Genomic DNA, 23,132 nt, shown 5'->3' on the forward strand with positions numbered 1-23,132 from the left:
CAGGATTCAAATGATACAACACGTTACATGATAGGGGACTCATTTATTTAAATAGCATTCTATAGCTTAACAACAATACATGTAGTAAATATATAGCGAAAACAAATAAAATACATCAATGTTGCATAATTTTACATATTAAGAGAAATAAAAATGTTATCAAGTACTCATATGAATGGCAAAACTAAAACAACAAAGAATCGATGGCATTATGTAGACCTATCTTGATTATTTATTGTCTTGGAATGATCCAATTTTGGCGTAAATATCAGGAAACCAGTGATATAGTACTGGTGACGGAATATCAGATTGAAGTTTTAAACACTTATGTTCGAAACTGAAGTTTTGTGGAATGAGTTTTTCGGCATAAAACATCTAAGTTGAATTTCCAAACGTAAATATGAAAAGAATGTGATCTGATCTTTTGTCAGCAGTCTTTTATCCCTGGTTTCCGGACCTTTCTGCAAAATTGGCTCATTTTAAGACACGAAAAAATAGGTGTAAAAACAGTCCATCTGTGAGAGTGCAGCTTTAAATTTCAGAAAATTAACTTTTTTTCTATGAAAAAGAGACTTACTAAACAGAAAGAATGCATTTCACATATTATGAAAAATAAAATCACAAACATTTCTAATTTGACAAGAATGATTGTGAATACTCCCACAACAGAATAAAAGTCAGCTGCACAAAAACTTACAAGATCAACATAGACTTTGCTGGTTATTATTATTTAAAACAAGAACAAAAAAACAACAAAAAAACAAGCATAGTTGATTTGCAATAAGTAACTCTAAGAAGAAGCTGAAATATCAAAATGATATATTTCATTAAGCATATAAATACGAACCGCTTGCATAAGGTCTACTTTCAGCATGGAAGCGCCAATTTATTGCATACGGTAGTTCTGAATACTTACTCTTGAAACAACAAAAATAAAAAAATAAAATAGAGATTCACTGACAGTAACTTTTTACCAAATCCATTCTATGAAAAATTAACATTTTTTTATCTTTAAATGTCAGATATTAGCAGGTATTTTTCACAAACAAAACTTGCAAAGAATTGCAATGAAAAAAAGGGTTCCACAAGAGGGGCAATCTTATAGACGAGCTATCGACAAAACATTGTAAAATCAAGAAGTTCAGTTAAATATTAAGTGAGTGTCAAAAAATGAAAATTTAACTTGAAAAATCATAAAAACTCTGCAATAACCGACAATAAGCTCTTATTTTTCAAATTGATACTATAACTACTAGGAAATATCAATTACTAGTAAAAAAAGTGGTTGTACAAACCACGCCTCGAGATTACTGAGATGGCCCCTGCATTCATATTTATATGAAACAGTGGGCCGATTGTTTAGAACGTTATTAAGGCAACAATGTTGTTAACGTCATCGTTGTTAACTTTCAAATCTTTCTTGCTTTGGAACTAAAATGGAAACTTAGGTAATCTGCAGTTTTACTTACAGTTACCGCTTTACATTTTTTATCTAAATATGAGAGCATGTTCCAATATATTTCACCTTTTAAAGATAGTAACGAGCATTTTACAACATTAACAACGTTGTTAATTTTACCAAAGTTCTGAACAATTGGCCCATGAACGTACGATCACGTACTATTTGAAAATCAAAATATGATGTCTAAATAAGTGCAAATAAAATTTAAGCAAAAATGCATGGCACACTTAGAAATACTTGACAAAATAAAAAGTTTGTTTAAATAATTTCAATATTTCTTATTACTGGTACATCCATTGCAATATACTGGTACATATACATTAACTGATTACAAATTGATGCATAGAAAACAAAATTGCAAAATGTTACCTGCATAAACTGAAAATATGCAATTTATATTGTAATGATTATACGAGGAACATTTAGGACATTAAATGAATGGTCACTTAATATGGAATTTATTTGAAGAGTTTACTATGACTGATAATAGCAAGCCATGGTGAGTGTAATAAATAATGTATGTATATCATAAATACTTATTTTATAAATTATAGCATTAAAAACACACATAACATCACTAGATAACATGTATACATTACAACGCTATTCAGTTATGACATCTCTTCAAGAGTTGTAACACTGCCGTCGAAAACCCGTTGGCTCGATATCCCAGGGCCCAGCCTAAATACGTAACAAATATCGAGCCTAGCGCGAACGATTAAAAAAAATAATTGGTCCTTACATCAAGTTTGAGCCAACAAGGAAATCGAGCCAAGCAATATCGAGCCAACCGGTTTCAACTGTAGTTATATATAAAATATATATCATGACGTTATTTCATGATTGTGACGTCATTTATGGTACAAATATAAGTAAAAAATGATGTAGAAATTATTGCAAATAAAATACTTAAACTCTAATAACAAATACATACAATGTTTTATACACAGTGACTGACAGATTACCATTATAGTTAATATTTGCCTAATTATTATTACTTTAACATATTTATAATTATATCACTGGTAAAAATAAGCACCAGCCAGCAAGTCCTGTTGTGATAGAACATTTGCATAGCTTGTTCAAAATCTGAATTTATGTAGGAGGGCATGTAACACTTTATCAAACCCAATTGCAATGTAAAATTTTTGGCTTGTTGACCATAAGAATTCGGGCTTGTTGACCATTAGAATTCAGGGTTGTTAACCATGTAGGAATTTGGGCTTGACCTTGTAAGAATTTGGGCTTGTTGACCACGTAAGAATTCCGGGTCAACATGAATTCCGGCATGTTGACCACAAAAAATCAGGCTTGTTGACCGTAAGAATTTGGGTTTGTTGACCACGTAAGAATTCCGGGTCAACATGAATTCCGGCATGTTGACCATAATAAATCAGGCTTGTTGACCGTAAGAATTTGGGTTTGTTGACCAGGTAAGAATTCCGGGTCAACATGAATTCCGGCATGTTGACCACAAAGAATCAGGCTTGTTGACCGTAAGAATTTGGGTTTGTTGACCACATAAGAATTCCGGGTCAACATGAATTCCGGCATGTTGACCATAATAAATCAGGCTTGTTGACCGTAAGAATTTGGGTTTGTTGACCAGGTAAGAATTCCGGCATATTGACCATAAGAAATCAGGCTTCTTGACCGTAAGAATTTGGGTTTGTTGACCATAAGAATTCAGGCTTGTTGACTGTAAGAATTCAGGCTTTTTTACCCTTAGAATTTAGTCTTGTTGACCATAAGAATTCGGGCATGTTGACCAAGAATTCGTGCTTGTTGAACAAAGTCTACTTTTAATAACTGTTTGATGTTTTATGCCTCAAGGTACCAAAACCTTATAATTTTTAATGTTGCTAGGAGCCTTCTGCATAAATCCCACAATACATACATGTAGTTCTATGATGATTATGTACAAAATGAAATCAACATTTCCAATATCCAGAAAGAAACTATCCTCTACCCATCACCACAATCAGATAATTTGCATATTGCCTTTACTTTTTTTTTCAAACATACTGGCCAATCACTACTTTTGCGCCATTACGTAAGTTACATCACAGCCAATCACAAATTTTGTGCAAATAAGGTATCTCATGGCCAATCACTACCTGTAATTGTGTGCTAATAAAGTATATCAATCTACTTAAAGATCACGTCTCACACTCTATTACTACTAAAAATGATTCAGATCACCTTTAACATTACGTGACCTTCATGCTTTGTTCAAGGTCAACTATGACATATTATTTCCCATTGACCTTCATACCTATTCATGACATTAAAATTGACCTTCACCTTTGTTCATGCATTAAGTCTATGTATACTACATCTAATCCTAATGAAACTGATCTTATTTCATGTGTTATCATTTTCACCTCAGCCATGCTATGTATGTCTATATATATCACATGGAACTACGGGAGAAACAAGTCCAACATCTATATATAGTTTGTGTTCACAATACCATATTAATTATCATGGTCACTTTCAATAAATGGTAGTTATTTATTTCGACTAGGTTGAATTTGCAAATTACACTTTCAATACAATGAATAATCATAATGCCGCTTATTTCAAGTTCTTAATTTTATGATACTGGTTTGTATGCTAGTTAATAGGATGGGCCAAATAAGAATGCTCTATTAGGAATTTCAAGCATAAACAAAGAAGATTCCGCACTGTTACATGAACTTCATGTTCATACAAGTTATTGCAATCCTTAATATGGAAGAAGGAAAATATATCACAGCACTTTGTACTTCATATTCGGGGTATTATATCAGCTGGTGTTCATCAGATCGTTACTGTCAGAGTTTTGACGTAGGAGTTTCCGTCCGCAGCGCAGACGTCGGCACTGCCACTGGGCAATGAGGAATATAAGAGGAAGCACACAAATGCCACAAATACCCGCCATAACGTACCCCACGATCGTCAATGTGCGGTCATGATTTTTAGGCTTCTTGTATGCACAGTCCATGAAATTCCCTGAAAAAAATAGTAATTTGATTAATTTTTTTTATCGTCTAGAAAGTATTCTGTCCAACTGACTGTCTTTGAAAAGCATTACTATTATAAATCAAAATATGTTGCCTGTCCAGAGCACCAATTGTTTTACAGTAAAGGTCAGCATGACATTGACCTCTGACCTCAAAATAAATAGAGGTCAATCTACTGACAATGACCAATGTGCATACCAAGTTACAGGACTCTACAATGAAAAGAAGTTGGGGCTTACAATTTATAGCTTACTTGAATATCCAAATGATCCATTTTTTAATAAATCGATACTAGTGCATAAAGTTTATGCAATATTTCAATTCTAAAAATAGAACTTAGAATTCCATACGGAGATAAACTTTTCAAAATGAGATTAATTTTCATCGCATTACAAATTTTTCTTTCAACTTTACCACATGACAATAACAATTTCACAATCATACAAACTCAACATTTACCACATACAAACACCAGAACAGATGAACCACACAAGTGTATCACTTACCATAATCACGCATTTGAGCAAGAGTACATTTAAACTAGTCACTAGTAATAAGCTAAAAATCATTGCTCCCATCACAAAAAATATGAACTTAATTTAAGTTTTTAGGAAGCACTTAAAGCAACTCACCTGAGTATGGAATGCTGGCATTGATGGAAGGTTTTAAGCCATCACACGTGGACTCAGCAAACATGACCTGTTTCCGGGCACGGTCGAACACGACATAGTAGCCCTCCATCACGATTGCTCCCAGTACACTAGCTATATTAGAGTCAAGCATTCATCTATAATGTGTCTTGTAGCTAAGAACTATATCTTAGAAAATAATTCAAATTATCTTTATGCAAAAATATATTGTCCAACATTTGATTCAAGCATTCATCTACAATTACAATCTATAATAATGTCTTGTAGCTAAGAACAATTTCTTAGAAAATAATTTGAATTACCTATAAAACAAGAGCTGTCACAGAGACAGCGCGCTCGACTATTCCGCCGCTTTTCAATGTAAGGATTGAAAAGTTTTGGCGAAACATGCATGGATCACTGTTAGATTAGATTTCAATGCAATAAATGATGTGCTGGGATATTAACATAAATGTGGTTCCATGCAAAACATTGACGAGAATTTCTAAGTCTAATAATAAAATATTTGCAAAATACAGTTATCTAACTTGGTTATTCAATTAAGTTGGGTGGTTGAATACCATTGTATAAAGTCTCAATGCAATACATCAAATAGTTGCTGAGATAGTATCCTATGTGTGCTAACATGCAAGACCTTAACAAGAATTTTTAAGTGCATAATAAAGGGGCAAAAATTATATATTATAAAAGATAGAGTTATCTTACTTGATTAAATAAGGTTAAATAGATGGGAGCCTGTGTGTAAAGTTTCAATGCAATACATGATGTATTCGCTGAGGTATTGACTTAAAAGTGGTTACATGCAAAACCTTAACCAGAATTTCTATGTCAAATAAAAAAGGGGCCATCATTTTAATTTAATGCAAACTGGAGTTATCTTACTTGGTTATTTAAGTAGATGGTTGAGTACCATTGTATAAAGTCTCAATGCAATCCATCAAGTAATTGCTGATATATTAACCTATGTGTGCTTACATGCAAAACCTTAATCAGAATTTCTAAGTCAAATAATAAAGGCCCATTATTTGCATTATATTCAAAAAAGTGTTATCTAGGAATACATATCTAATGTTTCAATGCAATACATGATATATTTGCTGAGATATTGACTTAAATGTGGTAACATGCAAAACCTTAACCAGAATTTCTAAGTAGAATAATAAAGGGCAATTATTTTGCATTAAATCCAAACTAGAGTTATCTAACTTGGTTAATTAAGTAGGTTGGATGGTTGACTACCATTGTATAAAGTCTCAATGCAATACCTCAAGTAGTTGCTGAGATATTAACCTATGTGTGCTTACACGCAAAACCTTCACCAGAATTTCTAAGTTGAATAATAAAGGGCAATTATTTGCATTAAATCTAAACAAGAGTTATCTAACTTGGTTAATAAAGTAGGTTGGATGGTTGAGTACCATTGTATCAAGTATCAATGCAATACCTCAAGTAGTTGCTGAGATATTAACCTATGTGTGCTTACACGCAAAACCTTAACCAGAATTTCTAAGTCGAATAATAAAGGGCAATTATTTGCATTAAATGCAAACTAGAGTTATCTTACTTGGTTATTTAGTAGGTTGGATGGTTGAGTACCATTGTATCAAGTATCAATGCAATACCTCAAGTAGTTGCTGAGATATTAACCTATGTGTGCTTACACGCAAAACCTTAACCAGAATTTCTAAGTCGAATAATAAAGGCCTATTTTTTGCATTATATTCAAATAATTGTTATCTAACTTCAATAATTTAGTATGTTAGATAGTTGGGAATACATATCCAAAGTTTCAATGCAATAACTGATGTATTTACTGAGATAACTTAAAGGTGCTTACATGCAAAACCTTAACCGAGGTGTGACGCCAACGCCGACGCCAGGGTTAGTAGTATAGCTCCCCTTATTCTTCGAATAGTCGAGCTAAAAATGCTATTATTTTCTTAACTATTTAGAAAATCAAGGGGGACAATTCAATAATTATTTAAGCCAGAATTATGGGCTTTAATACACATGAGCGTATTGTCACTGGGTACTTGTGAGGAAAGGTCCATAGGAATATTGTGAGGTATTTTGAGTACAGGCCAAAGGTTAAGTAATTGTATGCCAACTCTAATGACACCAAGGCCATCACAATAAAGCCAATTCATGAATTCAATGCGATGCCTTTACAGGGATGTGATTGACCTGGCAGCTGGAGGGCTAAAACCATTTTGGCCATGGGTTCTTGGGTCCCTCCTTTGGTCAAAACACACCGCAGTAGAAAAAAAACTTCTATTTATGTATTTTTAGAAGCTCTTTTGATGGCTTTCCTGACTTCAAATTTGAAGCAAACTGGTATATTAACTTTAACAACCAAAAGCAACCAAAAAACTTTTTTTATCAATTATTTTTTTTTTAGGAGGGGGGTCTCTGGGGCCTTTAGATCCGCGGAATTCCGCGAATCTGTGTTCAAATCACATCCCTGGCCAATTGTTCACATCCCTGGCCAATTGTTTTAATTCTCCCATCCACTCTTACCTGTTTCCATGCCAGATATGGCCAATTTGAAGCAGTCGTTTTCTGGCTTATCATCATTATCATCTCCCACCCACCGCAAGTATTGCTGAAATATATGTCATGTACTACTATCAACTATCAAAGATTTATAAAGGCTCCTCCAATGTTTCATTACTCCATTAATTCCTTGTTCACTCTTTGTTTCCACCGTTTTAAAGAGGACAATTATTTGTTTCAGTGTATGATCATAATATATTTCATCAAGTTTGCACCAAAAGATATATATCCCGAGTGGCATGATATAATCACTTTTGGCGTTCGTAAGGTGAAATATATTGCGTTATTTTTTTGGAAATGACGTTCTCGAAATTGTGTCCAAGCCTTGTGCGTGCTGCGGTTTGTTTTGGAACTGAGAGCAGGCTAATATTTCAAAACAGTGAAAAATATATATTTGATATTTTCACTGTTCAAAACGGTAATATATCAATTTTATTTCACTGATTAATCTCTATAAACCTCCGGAAAGCATAAAAAAATTATAATCAATATTTATCATTACACATGTTGACAATAAAAAATGCTATTGTAAATATCTAAGCAAGCTGCTGCACTTTTGATAGTTAGGACAATAATTATGTCAGGATGAAATTACCATATGGTGTACATCCCTCTCTCAATACATTACATCACAACTGTACCCACTACATCCTTACTGAAGGTGTTACCATTTTAATGAAGGCTGCTGTATTGTTGATGGGCAAGACAGGGATACTTCAGGAAATCACTGTATGATGTCCATTTCTCAAGACAATAAATACACATCAACTGTATGCCCTTTATGACATATAGGCTATATCGGTACCCAAGGTATTACCATGATCTGGAAGGCTGTAGTTTCATTGATGGGCAGGACAAAGGATACTTTAGAAAATCAATGTATAATGTATTTCCCTTTCTCATAGCAATAAATACACATCAACTGTATGCCCTGTATCTCTACCTGAGGTGTTACCATAATCTGGAATGCTTCCATATTATTGATGGGCAGGAATAGGGATAAGTCAGGAAATCACTGTATGATGTATTTCCCTTTCTCAATACAATAAATACACCAGAACTGTATACCCTATATCAGTACCGGAAGTGTAACAATGACCTGAGACGCCGCCATATTATTGATGGGCAGGACAAGGGATTCTTCAGGAAATCACTGTACAACTCATGTCAATTTCTTAATACAATAAATACACCAGAACTGTATGTACTATATCCTTACCTGAGGTGTTACCATGATCCGGAAGGCTGCCGTATTATTGATGGGCAGGACGACAGACACGTCAGGAAAATCCCCATATGGCGCCTGACCTTCACGCCAGCACAGGTTCTCAATGCCTGTCCAGAATCCCTCATGCAGCCACTCAGAATTCTGGGAAAATATGCAGGAATATACCAAAAATATCAATAAAAAAACAAGGTGTCTAATTTGATTTTGCAACATTACACAATTGTGTCAATGTTAGAAGAATAAATGTGTGTGCATAAAGAAATTATCATCTCCTACCTTTTAATATACAAATACTATTTCACTTGTTTTCAATGGTAGAACGCACACACACGCACAAAGAAAGCAGTCTGGCAATCACACACATTTTGTCATGGTTACATGTAATAACATATACAGGCAATTTGGAACCAGTTCTTAATTTTTAAACATTTACACAAAGAAACATCAAAATACATGTACATTTTAATGAAAGAATTCCTCAGTAATACCGAAACTTAGTAACAACTGAGAACATACAGTGATCTGCTGTTTCATCATATGGACTAGTTTGGTGAAGACCCTTCGTGGCAGACGGAGGTTGGTCGTCCCTGTGTCAACTATTGTCTTCTCAAAATTGTACTGAAATAAAGCATGTGCTTCAAAAAATTTCAATTCATGATAATGAATATATAACAGGTTCAATGGCTCAGGGCTTAGATTCACTTAAGCTTTGCCACTTAATAGTCTTAGATTCAAAATGAAGCTCAGAAATCTCAATTTTTAAATGCAAGAAAATGAATTAATATCGTTATATTGATTAAAGGTAATATAAGTTACTAGCCCCTATATAATGTATACATCTTATCGACAACCAGTTTACATCCCATCTTTACATATGGGAAATGTTGCATTTATAATCACCATTTTAGGTTATATATAATTTAGTGACCCAATGTGGAAAATTATGAGGCCACCAAATGACCAGTCCTGGACCAATGGCATTGCGTCATTCATGTTGAAGGCGTGATATTGTATACTACGGTATAGAAAATTCTGTCATTTGTGATAAATACATCAATGCTTTGGAAACGCCGGTTTTACAATACAAATTGTAAGAATCGAAAAACTGACACAATTTTGATAAGATATATAAACTAGTGACACTATATGAAAAATATGGGGTCACCGTGTGTAGTCCTGGACCAATGGTGTGCATCATTCAAGTTGAAGGGGTCTTATTGCATATTATTGAAAAATCTGTCATTTGTGATAAATACATCAATGCTTTGGAAACAGCAATTCAGTAGAATTGCAAATATTTATGAAAACAAAAGTACTGCGGAGTAAATCTGTGTTTTGTTTTCAGTCATAAGGGCATTAATAACAATTATAAAGTCAGAGTTATTGGCCTTGCAAAACATGTGTTTATTGGCAATGTGTGGTCAGAGTCCCATTTGAATATCTTGAACAGTTTATAGTTCAATATGGTAAAGGGTAAACTTTTTTACCAACAATGCTGACAGCACCAATAATACCAAGGCTTTGTCAGAACATCAACTTTTGTTTCTTTATAAACAGATTAGAGAAGAAATTATTGCAAGATAATTTAATACACAGTATTTTGACTGGCCTTACCTCCTTACAATCCATGGCAAGAGATTGACCGTTGACCTCAACATCGACCAGAATGACCTCATAGAACCATTCCTTGTACAACGGGGTCGCATAGAGTTCACTGTGATACAGGGAATGAGCCAGACTGCCAAACACCTGTGGTTGTAAGAAAAGAATAAAGTAATCATCAAACTGCTAGAACCAGGAGTACCTCGTAGAACCACTCCTTGTACAGTAGGGTCGTAGGTCACAGTGGTACAAGCGAGGGGTTAGTCTCTCAAATACATGTTGTTGACAATAATGAATAATAATCAACCTGCTAAAATCAGAATGAGCTCACATAACCACTTCCATACAGTAGGGTCGTGTAGAGATCGACATGGTACAAGCTAAGGGCCAGACTGCCAGAGATCTGTGGTCAGAAATTACATAAGAATAAACATGCTAAAATCATAATGACATTGTAGAACCACTCCTTGTACAGTGGTGACAGGTAGAGATCAGTGTGGTACAAGCTAGGGGCCAGGCTGGAATTGAATCTGCTGAAACCAGAATGACGTCAGAGATCCAAACCTTCTTCAGCAGGGTCATACAGAGGTCATTAGGAATAGGCTAGGGGCCAGACTGCCAAACACCTTTGTTATTACAGATTCACACTAGAGCTGGATCTGTTGAAACACGAATGACGTCAGAGATCCACACCTTGTATTGTGAGGTCACATAGAGGTCATTGAGGAAAAGGCTAGGAGCCAGATTGCCAAACACCTCTGGCATTAAGGAATTACGTCAGAATTAAAACCTCAAAGCTATGTATTTGGGTTCCTTAGACAATATGCTTCATGCTTTCTAAAAAGTCTTATAGATTGTTCTATTAGTATTGATCTTTGTCGCCATTGGCAACATATTCTTACACCTGGCACATTTTACAGACAAGATACATCGAAAGATAAAGATCAGTGTTAATAAGTAAACAGATTAAAGAATAAGCCAACTTACGATTGATCCTCCTGTCATTTTGTCAGGATTTGGTGAAATGTAACCTAACCCGCACAGCTGGACGCCAAAGAAGTTTGGAAACTTGCCATCTTTTACCAGGCTGTCAAAATACGGCTCTATGGAACTGTCAGGCTGTATATGAAAGAAATATGGTGAAACAGTTATCAAACATTAAGAGAAGGACTCAACAAATTTAAGGTTATAAACAAATCCATAAATAAATGTTTGATTTTAAACTTGTTCAGGATACTTTAGCCATACACATGGTGACTAGGTTTGGTGAAGATTTGTGTACATTTGCCAAATTTAAAGTGCCGAGATTGTAAATAGACTAGTTATCAAACTTAGTCCAAGATATTTTACAAATAAACACAGTGACCAGGTTTAGTGATGATTGGTATACATTTTCCAAACTTACAGAGTGATCGCTGTAAAAAAAGTCTTTGTAAGTTCATGGTAACTAAACTTGGGTTACAAGGACTTTCCAGCTAGTTATCAAACTTATCCAAGATATTTTACACAGAAGCATTGTGACCAGATTTGGTGATAATTAGTGTACATTTCTTTTTTTAAACAGCTTCTTTGGATGACAATTGTCTGCTGCAGGATCTCAAATAATACATCAAGTCATACATGACGGGGAAATAATTTTCCATGGAAAGTTACAATTATTCATAACAAATCTAACCTAACTCTATATAAGGCAGACTCACCCTTGCAATGTCTGTGTAAGCCAATCCCAGTATTCCCTGCCAGTTTGATCCATTAATGTAGAAGTTTTCAGCCTCGTTGATACATGCAATGTTGGCCTCCACCATGGAGCCGGGCATGGTCGCTATGGTAACATTGTCACGACCCAAAGTTCCGCTCCAACTGCCTACAGTGTATGGCACATTCACTGCGGTCCCAACCTCTACGTATGTGGATGACCTGAAAGTATTAAATATTAGGTTGTATTGAAAAATTATTACTTTTAAAGGCCATTATTTAAGCTCGATTGTGAAGACAATCATGACCAGGGGCCATTTTACAGAAGCACCTTAAGTGTTATCTTACCATTATTTAAATCAAATATAAAAATTAGAAAAAAATATTTTTCCAAAACCACAACAAATTGTTTTACAGCTATGACATAGAAATTTTGTAATTTTCATTTATTTATCTTTTTTCTAGTCTTAGGACTGAATTTGCACCTATGTGAGACTTACTACAGTAAAATACTATTGAAAAAATCTCCTTAAGAAATTCCTCGTAGGATTCTAAGTCTTGCTAAAAGAGCTACCAGACTTTTTGAGAGGTCAAGAGATTGTGTCCCTGGTGGTGATCAAACCCACAATATCTTGGGTTAGAGGTTGAAGCTTAACCAGTAGCTCAGTCTTATCCTCAAACAATTCTTTCACCAAAAAAATACAGTCGCACCCAGTTGGCTCAAACTCCCAGGTACCAATAAAAACACATTAAGCCTTGAAAGAAAATTGAGCCAAGCAGGAATGTTCAGGGCTCTCACTAGGCTGAAAATTTTGGGAGAAGTGACTTCTCCCTTCAGTCAATTTAGGGAGAAGTGGGGAGACTTTAGGGAGAAGTGATACTTTTCATAACACATGATACAAAAACTATGCCATACCACACACCTCAGTTTATATTCACATTCAAATTGATTGCTATAACTATATAAAATGTTCATAAAATAATGTATCTTTTTTGGCTCAGCAAAAGTATATTAGTCAATGTCACATAGTTTATCTCCAAATAGCATCTAAAATGAACCAAAAAATACATCTAAGGATTTGAACTAATCATAATGACCTCATAAATGAACTGTCAATATAGTAGGGGGACGAATCTTGTTTTGGTACGTTCGGGATAGGGTACGAATGTCACATTCAGCTGTGCTGTTATTTACTAGTCTCTGGCTAAATAACTTTAAATATGCTGACATTTAAGAACCAAATGACATTTAAATCAGTGTCCTTGATGAAAAATTTACCAATACATAATGGGAAGTTGAAAAATTAACTCGGAAAATGTTCTGACAAAATGGCGATCTCGCCGATTTTTTTTTTGACATCATAACTGTGACAGGAGAAAATTACTGTAAGTAAACTCTACATAAAGCAAAAAAATAAATATTTTTTGGTGTTTACAAATCATTTTTTACATGAACATTTCACTAAAATCAATCAAATATTTGGTGATACGTCATGTTATTGATTTTCTTAGCGCCTACTTGCCGATGGCCCGAGATGGCTATGACCGTCTGCTTCAAAAGCAACAATGTTTAAATGTCTTGCATTGTTTGTTCAATACATATATTAATTACTTTTTAACTTAAATTAATGCTTGACACGATTTTTCATAATTATGTCTCCAATTCTATCTCATTTTAACGAACTTTTATCATTTGATCAGGGTCTTCTAAATGTACATTCTGATTGGTTAACTTTCAATAGCTCCGCCTACTGGCGATGCTTTGGTAATTGGATGACACGGCCCAATTATCAGATTAGGAGATTACCAATTTGTATGAATGGCTTATTGGGATGTTTTGACTAATGGGACATTGGCAAAATACTCGCTGATTGACAGATTTACAATGTGCTAAAATTTTCGGCGAAGTCAATGTCGCTTTGATGATACAAATGGGCGAAGTCTGGGAATTTTAGGCGACCACTTCGCCCAAGTCGCCCCCTCGCGAGAGCCCTGTATTAATATATTAATTGATTTGAGTCATCAGCAAAAGGCCGGTATATCTCCCTATAACAAGAGACACAAAAAGCTCTCATGGTTACCTTAGTGTACTGTAAAAGTTTGGTAAACATCAGATAATAAATGATTATTTTATCATATTCTCAAGGTCAGTTATAACAATTTTGCCAATTTTAAAGGGCCATAAACCTGTCATGCATGGAAGGATCTGGCTGGTTTTCTAATGGAACCGAGCTCTCATGGTTATCTAGGTACTGTATAAAGTTTGTTAAACATGGGATCAATAATGAAGACTTTATTGCGTCCACAAAGTCAATTATTGCAATTTTGACTAATTCAAGGGCCATAATCTCGTGATACATGTACAGAGCTGGCTGGTTTTTGGAAGGAACATGAAGTCTATGACAACCCCCTAACATTCTTTCTTCAAAATACATACAAGCTCAAATTATTGCACAATTTCTTTCAGACATTCATTAACTAAATAGGTTTCAACAAAGCATGTTACAAATGCTATGTCATAGATTTTGATTATGTATGCATAATCGTTATAGATAACAAGGCAATTCTTATGCAATAACAAGAAAAGAGTGCCAGCTGTCGCCACTTACTTGTCCTTTCTGAAGTAGGTATCAATATTATCATTTTGCGAACAGGCTACGGCAAAATTACTGCTTCCCGTGTCAATCAATACATTTAACTGAAATATACATAAAAAATTATATATGTCTCATTCAGTGGTGCAAATTAAGATGCAACATAATTTAAAATTGATATTAATCAGGATGCATATTTTTGCCATTGAAAAGAGCTTGGTTTTCAGTTCTAAGTAATTAATTAAAGAAATACATTGTTACGCCTACAATTTTTTGGGGATAATACAGTATCATCTGTATAGCTCTTTCAATGACAAAAATATGCATCCTGATTTATATCAATTTTAAATTAGGTTGCTTTTAAATTTGCACCACTGAATGAGAAAAACTCATTTATTTGTGACTAAAATATGATTTATGATTGAATAATATTTATCATAGAATTATCACTATAAAAATATATATATATAACTCAACATCATTTCATAATTTTGTTCATGTTTAATTGTTTGTTTAACATTGTGTTAAATGCATTTAATCTAGAATGGCAATGTTGACTTTCTTAAAACTTTGTGCAAGAAAATGTTGATTGTAGTCTCTTATATACCAACACAACATCAAGGTTATCTTAAGCTTGCATGCAACATCAAAGTTATCTTGTGCTTGCATGCAATATCAAAGTTATCTTGCGCTTATGTGTAACATTATTTTCACATGATTTAAAACCTGTGTGCTTTCACAAACTTTAAGGATTGCACTTGCAATAGTGTTGAGAATCGGTTGCAATTTTACTATCGATGATCGGTTCCACTCAAGTAACCGATTATCGATAGTACAATCGGTTTTTAAAATACTAGATAGTACCTGAGTTGTAGTTTTATTCATGTACAGTATTAAACTCTTAATCATTATATGCATATACCTTATGTCTATGATTGAAGTTATTAAGTGTTGTTGTATAAAAAAAAGTTCATTTCTTTGCGCATTGTGGCTTTCATCAGCCATATTGTTAAAGATAACATCTGAACACTTACAATTTTTTTTTTTTTTTTTTTTACTAAATACTATCGATTGTCGCCGATTTCAGGCCCAACCAATCGATTTTCGATTATAATCGATCATCGGAACATCACTAACTTGCAAGCACCAACAAGTTTGTTTGGCACTGCATATGGCATGCAACATGAAACAACTTTTGTTTACAAAATACACTTAACACTGCATAAACATAATTTAGGATCATAATGAAATTATGTTGTACAAAACATTTTGAAATGCAACATTGCCATTCAATACAAATTTGTTTTCTAATTTCGCATTAAACACTGTTGTTTGATAAAAAATCAGTGGGTCCAAAATAAGTCATTATTTTTTCACTATTATAAAAGTCATTTTCACCTGTGGTCAGTTTTTTTTGCAAATGACATCACAAATCATGAATAATGATAAATGATTTCTTGTGTACATTTTAAAAACTTAAAAATTATTTTATCGAAAAGAAAACCTTGTTTCACCAACCTCTTGTGGTGGGGTGCCAATTAAGACTTTCAGGGAGTAGCCTTCTCCTGTCTGTCCCCGTAGGTTCCCGATTTGATGGTCAACTTCACCCACCGGTTGACCTATTTCCCTTGGGTCTCGAGCCGCGTGCTCAGATTCCCGCTTGTACAAGTTTCCCAGAACAGGGGATAGGACCAAGTTCAATACAAGCAGACCCGAGAAAATTTTCACAAATTTTAACTCCATCTTCTCTTTGTTTGTGGTCACATTACTGCATTATATGCTAAAATGTACACAAAAAAACACTTTTAAAAATATATTCATTAATGCACAAAAAGAACCCATTGACACGAATCATCTCTCCAAATGTAATCCAGTTATTATTCATGTGAAATTAATCAGATCTCAACTACTTACAAAGCTGTTTCCAAGAAATCAATACACAGAAATGTTACATGATTGTATTTCTGTTAAAACATTTACATACAGGTAGGGAGGTTCCGAATTTATTTCACTTATGATCACTGATAATTACAGTTTTACTATTTACTATTAGATCACTTGTAAATATAGATTTTGGTCTTAGAATGGATACAACACAGGTTTATTTCCTACAAATTTCACTATATTAAGTTTGAACATTAGGGAGTCAACAGATGATACATACAATAAGAATTAGTGCATTTAGAATGCTTTTCACATTCTGTTATGAAGGAACTAATGTTTAGTCATTTTATCAATAACTTCAATGCACAGCAATGCTATTGGACATATATTGATAGCCTCAATTCAAATTGCCGATTTTATTCTGTTTCGGGATTTTCACATCACTACGGTAGTCATCAAGGCGAGCTGCATTTAACTGCAAAATGCCAAGTAAATAGTCTGATGAAAAAATGGTGTTGTATCATGGGATCAAACTGATTGGACATCTCACAGATAAGCAAAAAATGCTGAACTGTCAAAAATTGTAACTTCGGCATTTTGTAAAAAAAAAATGCAGTCATTGAAATTAGACTTTTTGATCAACAAGCCCGAATTATTATACTATTGCTTGGCATCAAATTTTTGAACAAGCCCTGCTATAGAAAATTCAGAATTTGAGCAAGCCCGAAAGACATTTTACCAGTGAAGGGCTTGCGGGCTTGTGCAAATTTCGACCACTGAAAATGTGATCAAATTACCAAGATTAAATACTTAAACAGTTGCTACTGAAAAGATGGTGTTTTGTTGCTTTGACATTTGGAAGTGAGGCCATCGATATACATAAAAACAATTCATCTGAAAAGCCAAACCAAATTAATACATTTTCATGAGGTGAACAATTATGCCTAGTTTCTTTCAAATTTTGTCAAATGGACAGTAATTGGGAAAGAAATTTTTCATATAAAAAAATATCCCATAAAAGAAAAATCGATGGAGTTTACAGTTTACATTCACACTCAAAATGCACCGAACTTCAAGAAAATTGATGCAACAAAGATTGCATTGGTTGCAAATTCTATGCAATATTTTTTTAATTCTAGGGGCAAATTTCATTCATCGCATGGCTTCTATTGACCTCTATGACCTTTGAGGTAGAAACCTGGGCCAAGCCTGCAACATATCAAATTTATGTGGTGAAAAAAACTTTCCTACTTATTTTAAGTTTGTCTCATGCATCTGAAAAATACAGCCTGGAAACAACAACATGTAATATATTTGTATAATTTCATCAAATAATCTCCAAGTGTATCCTTTACCTCTCATGTCACAACCCAGCCACATTTTCACTATATGGTGATCAATATTGCATATATATATTTTTTATTTGGTCAATGCACGACTTCAGATTACACACATTCAAACTATTGTATTCTATCCATTTTGATGGATTGTTTGGTCCTGTTTGATTCATATATATTGCATCATTGTTAATAATAGGTGTATTGTACTGTTTATGTCTTAAGCTGCACTGTTGTAATACTAATAACTATGTATTAGTGTCAGGGTTCGAATTTAGACTCGCATACTCGCAAAATGCGAGCGACATTTGGAAATTGCGAGTGACTTTCATTCAAGCTCGCAATATTCTGCGAGTGGCTTTTTCTAGACCACAAAATGTTAAAAGGAAAGTAGAATAAACATGAACTTAATTCCGCTATGTAGTCGAGTGTAAACAGCCTATAAGTGGCATGTTTACACTACCGGTATAAAAGACAGAACGGAGTCACGCTCTAGTAGGTTTTCAAAAATAGAACAAATACGGAAAAGGCCGAGTTTTATCTCGAATCTTTCCGGGATGCTCCGAGGCGTGCATAATACAAAGTAAATACGAATGACGTAATCACCTAGCTCAATCATTGGCTAAATTTAGCGCTTTTGCGCACTATATGTAAACCCCATCATCCTGTCAAAATGAATAGAGTTCGTTGATCGATATATTTCATGGTCCAAAGTATCCACGCTACATTTACTGTTGCTTTTTTTATTTTAATTTTTTTATTTTATTGTTTTTAATACTTATAGACTTAATGAAATCTGTAGCGTGCTTGTCGAAGGGGTATTAAATAACCTGATGGCGAGGGTAAATATACAAAGTGAACAATGTCAAATTATTGGACAGCTTTGTTATCAAAAAGCTGCCAGCATCAGACGAGTCTTTCCATACCCCCCAAATAGAATAAGCCATCAACAAGTTCTACTAGTCGAGTCACTCAAGATTGATACTTTTTAATATTCATAATATGTCTTAGGTTTTAATTTCTACTTTAATTATACAATATTATAAGGGAATAAAGCAAATAATAAAATTGCAAGTTGATTTGTCATTTTGCGAGTTGCCTCAAAATGCACTCGCAAAATTTTGCGAGTGCTCCTCAAAGTTAAATTCGAACCCTGACAGTGTGTTACCATAATATGAAATTAAGGCTGTTACATGTATCATTATAAAAGCGTCTGCTTTGGAAACAATAGTCCAAGGGTTCAATCCACAAATGTGCCATATCAAAGGGCATTGAAAATTGGCAACAGTAGCTCACTTGACTGGGGCCAGGCATTCAAGGGTACTACTGGGAAATTTGGAGTACTTAATACTGGTTTAAACTGGCATTAGAAGATAGTAATGGAAAAAGACCTTCATAAACTCATAGGAACAGACAGACGCAGATCTTCAGAGCCTCGGAGAGGATTTTCTTTCTTTTTTTTCAATCATCATTACCAAAATGATTACAATGTTAATATATTTAAATATTTACATCGAATCTTCATTCCTCAAATGAACTGCATTTTGGGCAATTTCGGATATTTTCCGATAAATGTAACATCTTTGGATATGTTTGGATCGCGAATTATTGCATATAAATATATTTAAATGTAAATTGAAAAAATGTTTATCTTGTTATTGATTGACTTTTTTTCATTGTGTTAGCAGGCCCAGAAAAACTTGAATCAAGTAAGAAAGTATTAATTCATGATATGTTTAATGTTATTGTTGTCTTTAGTGTTTCAAATATATTTTTAATAGTGATTTGAATTGATTGAATTTTTCCAGCATAATTGTGATGTAATTTGATAAACTGTTTACAGTTATGGTCGGGTCGTTCTATTTACAGAATGGTAGTCTAAAATAATAGATGTGTTATACACAGGATTCTTCTGATCCTAGTCCAAATAATTGTACGTTGACAGATTTTTTTGTGATTTAAGGTGTCAATTCTTATAATGTAAGTACAAAGATATTTTGCACAAAATAAGCATTAAAAGCATTAAACCACAGGATTTACCTTTCCAATAAAACGAAACTTGACCACCACAGACAACAATTATGCCAAGCATAACAACTCGACCATCTCCAGCAAGCTCGCGATAGACATAGTAGATACAATCATAACAACCCTTCATGTTTAAATCTGTCAACGTACAATTTAGCTAAAGAACTTCAGCAAACACGTTATATATTACCTTTTTGGACGTGTTAATGTGTTGTAAACATCAAAAAAATAAATATCAACATTAAAGTTGTGGAAGCCAGAACTACGTACAATTATTTGGACTAACAGAATGAATGAGAAAGGATTAGTGTCAGGTGTTCTTAAATGAAATTAAGAATTTTTTTTAATAATTCTTGAATGAAATAATGAACTATTGGTGTAAATATAAGTAATGAATTACGTGATTGGTGTCATTATCGGAGATATGAACGAAAATGGGCTGGTTCAAGTACGCGTGGAGTCCATCACACAGCCAAATTGCATTCATACCCCGATAACGACATCAATACCGCAATTCATTTCTTACTGTAAATTTGAACAATTTATGTAATTACATACCTCAACAGAAAGGAATAAACACTTTCAAAAAGAACTTCCTGCTTTTAAAAAATAAAAATATTAATGGCTAATTTTAAAATAAGGGAAGTAACTCAAGCAATTTACGAGGCGTCAAAAGAAGCAACTATACGCAGTACTCTCTGTTAAAGGTGCACTCTAACAGATTGAACGTTTGGACAACTTTTTCATTTTTGTCTTGGAACGAGCCAATTTTGGCGAAAATCCATGGAAAACATTTATATAACACTGCTGACAAAAAATTAGATCGCAGATTTTAATATTCCAGTTCAAAAATTGATGTTTTATGCATTTTTCTTAAACCGTCCGTTAGTAACTGTTTAAGCCATAAAACATTAATTTTCGAACGGAAATATGAAAATCTGCGATCTGATTTTTTTGTCAGCAATCTTATATCATTGGTTTGCAGATATTTATGCAAAAAATTTCTCTTTCCAAGACAAAAAAATAAAAAAAGTTGTAAAAATGGTAAATCTGTGAAAGTGCAGCTTTAATATGGAGGTAATACGCCCAACCCCGTTCATACCCCGATACTGACACCAATCACGCAATTCATTCCTTTAATAAATCATGGATTTTATCCAAAATTACTGAAGTACACGATCTTGCTGGCTTTTAAACCGATTTGGATGAAACTTAAACAGCATATTGTAAACCTTTGTCACCGAGATTTTCTGATTTGAATGCACAATATAAAACTACGATTCAAGTAGTTTAGGATGCTGACTACATAAATGAATAACTATTTACACCTGCACGACAGTCGGCCACATGTCACTTGTAAGTATACATGAATACTATTTTAAATGATTATAATTGCAGTTTAAACAGAAAAAAAACAAGACGTGGTTTAACACATGTTTCGGTCACATATCTATCATCGTAGTTCCAGTGAAAATGACTGACTATTTGACCCATTTAATCTTTAATTATTGTGCATCCTTGTACTGATGCGGGGTTTACTCACACGGATTGGTTTTTGTTCCTCAACAAAATATTAGAAACACTTCGCTATCCTCTACCAGACCAAGTAAAGAAATCTGTGATCTAGTGGTATGATACATGCCTGACGTCGAACCCTGGTTCGATCCACCGCCTCACATATTAATATATTTAATATCTTCACCCTGGAGGGTAGTAAACGGTGTCGGCCTTTATGACAGTGCTTTTACTAGCGCTTGTAAGGTAACAGGAAAGTATACCGCCTGATGATAGCTTAATGCATGTGCTCGAAATGATATGGTCACAGTGTGTGTATACCACGTGATAAATTGCGCCATAAATGCTACGTCGGAAGGCAATATTTTGCTTCAAATAAAGACTAAACAAAGATAACTTTACTATTTCTTCACCATTTTAGATGAAACATAGCGCAGTTGACGCCTCTAACGGAGCCCCGAATTCGGTCTTTTACTAGAGTTTGATTGGGAGTTTTGTTTCTTCAAACACTTCGACAAACCTTTTCCAAATACGGCCGTCCGACGTAGCACTGTCAAAACATTATTATGGAAATAGGTTTGTTGAAGTGTTTGAGGAAACTGTTCACCAAATCAAACTTCGGTAATGAAACGAAGGCGGGGCTCTTTAAGCGGCATAGACTGCCCTTTGTTTTATTTAAAATGGTGTAGTAAAAGAAAAGTTATCTTTGATTTAAGTCTTCATTTTATGCAAAATATTGCCTTCCGACGTAGCATGTATGACGTAATTTATCACGTGGTATACACACACTGGGTCAGTAATGTACAGAGTTAGAGCGTGAAATACTTTGAATCTAAAGCACGGACCTATTTTCAAGCAAATATGCCTGCGAAACATGAAGAAAAGATTAATACCCAATCCTAACAAAAGACTGAATGTCTTACGCGTTAGCTCATTTTGCACTGATTGTTTTTCCATCAATGCATGTTTTTTTTAACTTTCGTGTCCACAAGGCAAATTCGATCTTTAATTTTAAATTTCCTTGAAAGTAAGAATACTTGACTTTTGTACCAGTTGGAATCTTTAAAAATCTGAAGTCCAGTTGTACAGTTTATGACTATTCGTGATTGGTTTTAGCTTTACATAGTTTAATGTTACATATTAGTTCTTATGGAATAAATACAGTCGAATTATGAACGGAATACAACTTTATGCCGCTCTTGTTTTGTGCCTTTTGTTTAACGGAGTTCAGGCCGATCATAGCCCCAAGGTATCCCACCAAAGGCCAATCGAAATATGCCAGGGCAGCGGTGACTAGCACCAAGCAATTACTTCAATCCCGTGCCAGGAACGGTCAGTTACCCACCAGAACACACAGATCTTGGAATAAAACACGACGATTTATCTGACTTGAAATTACAAGATGGGGAATCAGCGTGGGTGGCGGGATTTGCTTCATACAGCTTGCCCGTTGTATTCATGGATTGCGTGGTGTGGACTAAAAACATTGGCCGAGAAACAAACGGCACTTCCATCTTTAGTTGTTTAAATTCTTGTGGATACAATACATCGACAACAGACTCCTACATAGCACTTAATT

At 34.3% G+C, this 23,132-nt stretch overlaps 1 protein-coding gene across 2 annotated transcripts; it reads right to left on the reverse strand.

Moving 5' to 3' along the window:
• Window positions 1-28: 28 nt before the first annotated feature.
• On the reverse strand, window positions 29-20,678 carry LOC128234626 (beta-secretase 1-like). 2 transcript variants are annotated; one of them, XM_052948977.1, is made up of 12 exons: window positions 20,597-20,678; window positions 16,308-16,569; window positions 14,805-14,893; window positions 12,201-12,417; window positions 11,488-11,619; window positions 11,101-11,126; window positions 10,513-10,621; window positions 9,415-9,516; window positions 8,890-9,039; window positions 7,635-7,719; window positions 5,100-5,231; window positions 29-4,456 (listed from the first exon to the last, which is right to left on the reverse strand). In XM_052948977.1, the coding sequence occupies exons 2-12, from the start codon at window positions 16,530-16,532 to the stop codon at window positions 4,251-4,253; spliced, it is 1,473 nt and encodes a 490-aa protein (XP_052804937.1). In that variant the 5' UTR covers window positions 16,533-16,569; window positions 20,597-20,678; the 3' UTR covers window positions 29-4,250. The 2 variants fall into 2 exon arrangements, with proteins under 2 accessions (XP_052804937.1, XP_052804935.1); XM_052948975.1 differs by lacking the exon at window positions 11,101-11,126 and having other exon boundaries at window positions 10,513-10,647.
• Window positions 20,679-23,132: the final 2,454 nt, after the last annotated feature.

This window comes from Mya arenaria, chromosome 5, assembly GCF_026914265.1.
Source record: "Mya arenaria isolate MELC-2E11 chromosome 5, ASM2691426v1".
Classification (NCBI taxonomy): domain Eukaryota; kingdom Metazoa; phylum Mollusca; class Bivalvia; order Myida; family Myidae; genus Mya; species Mya arenaria.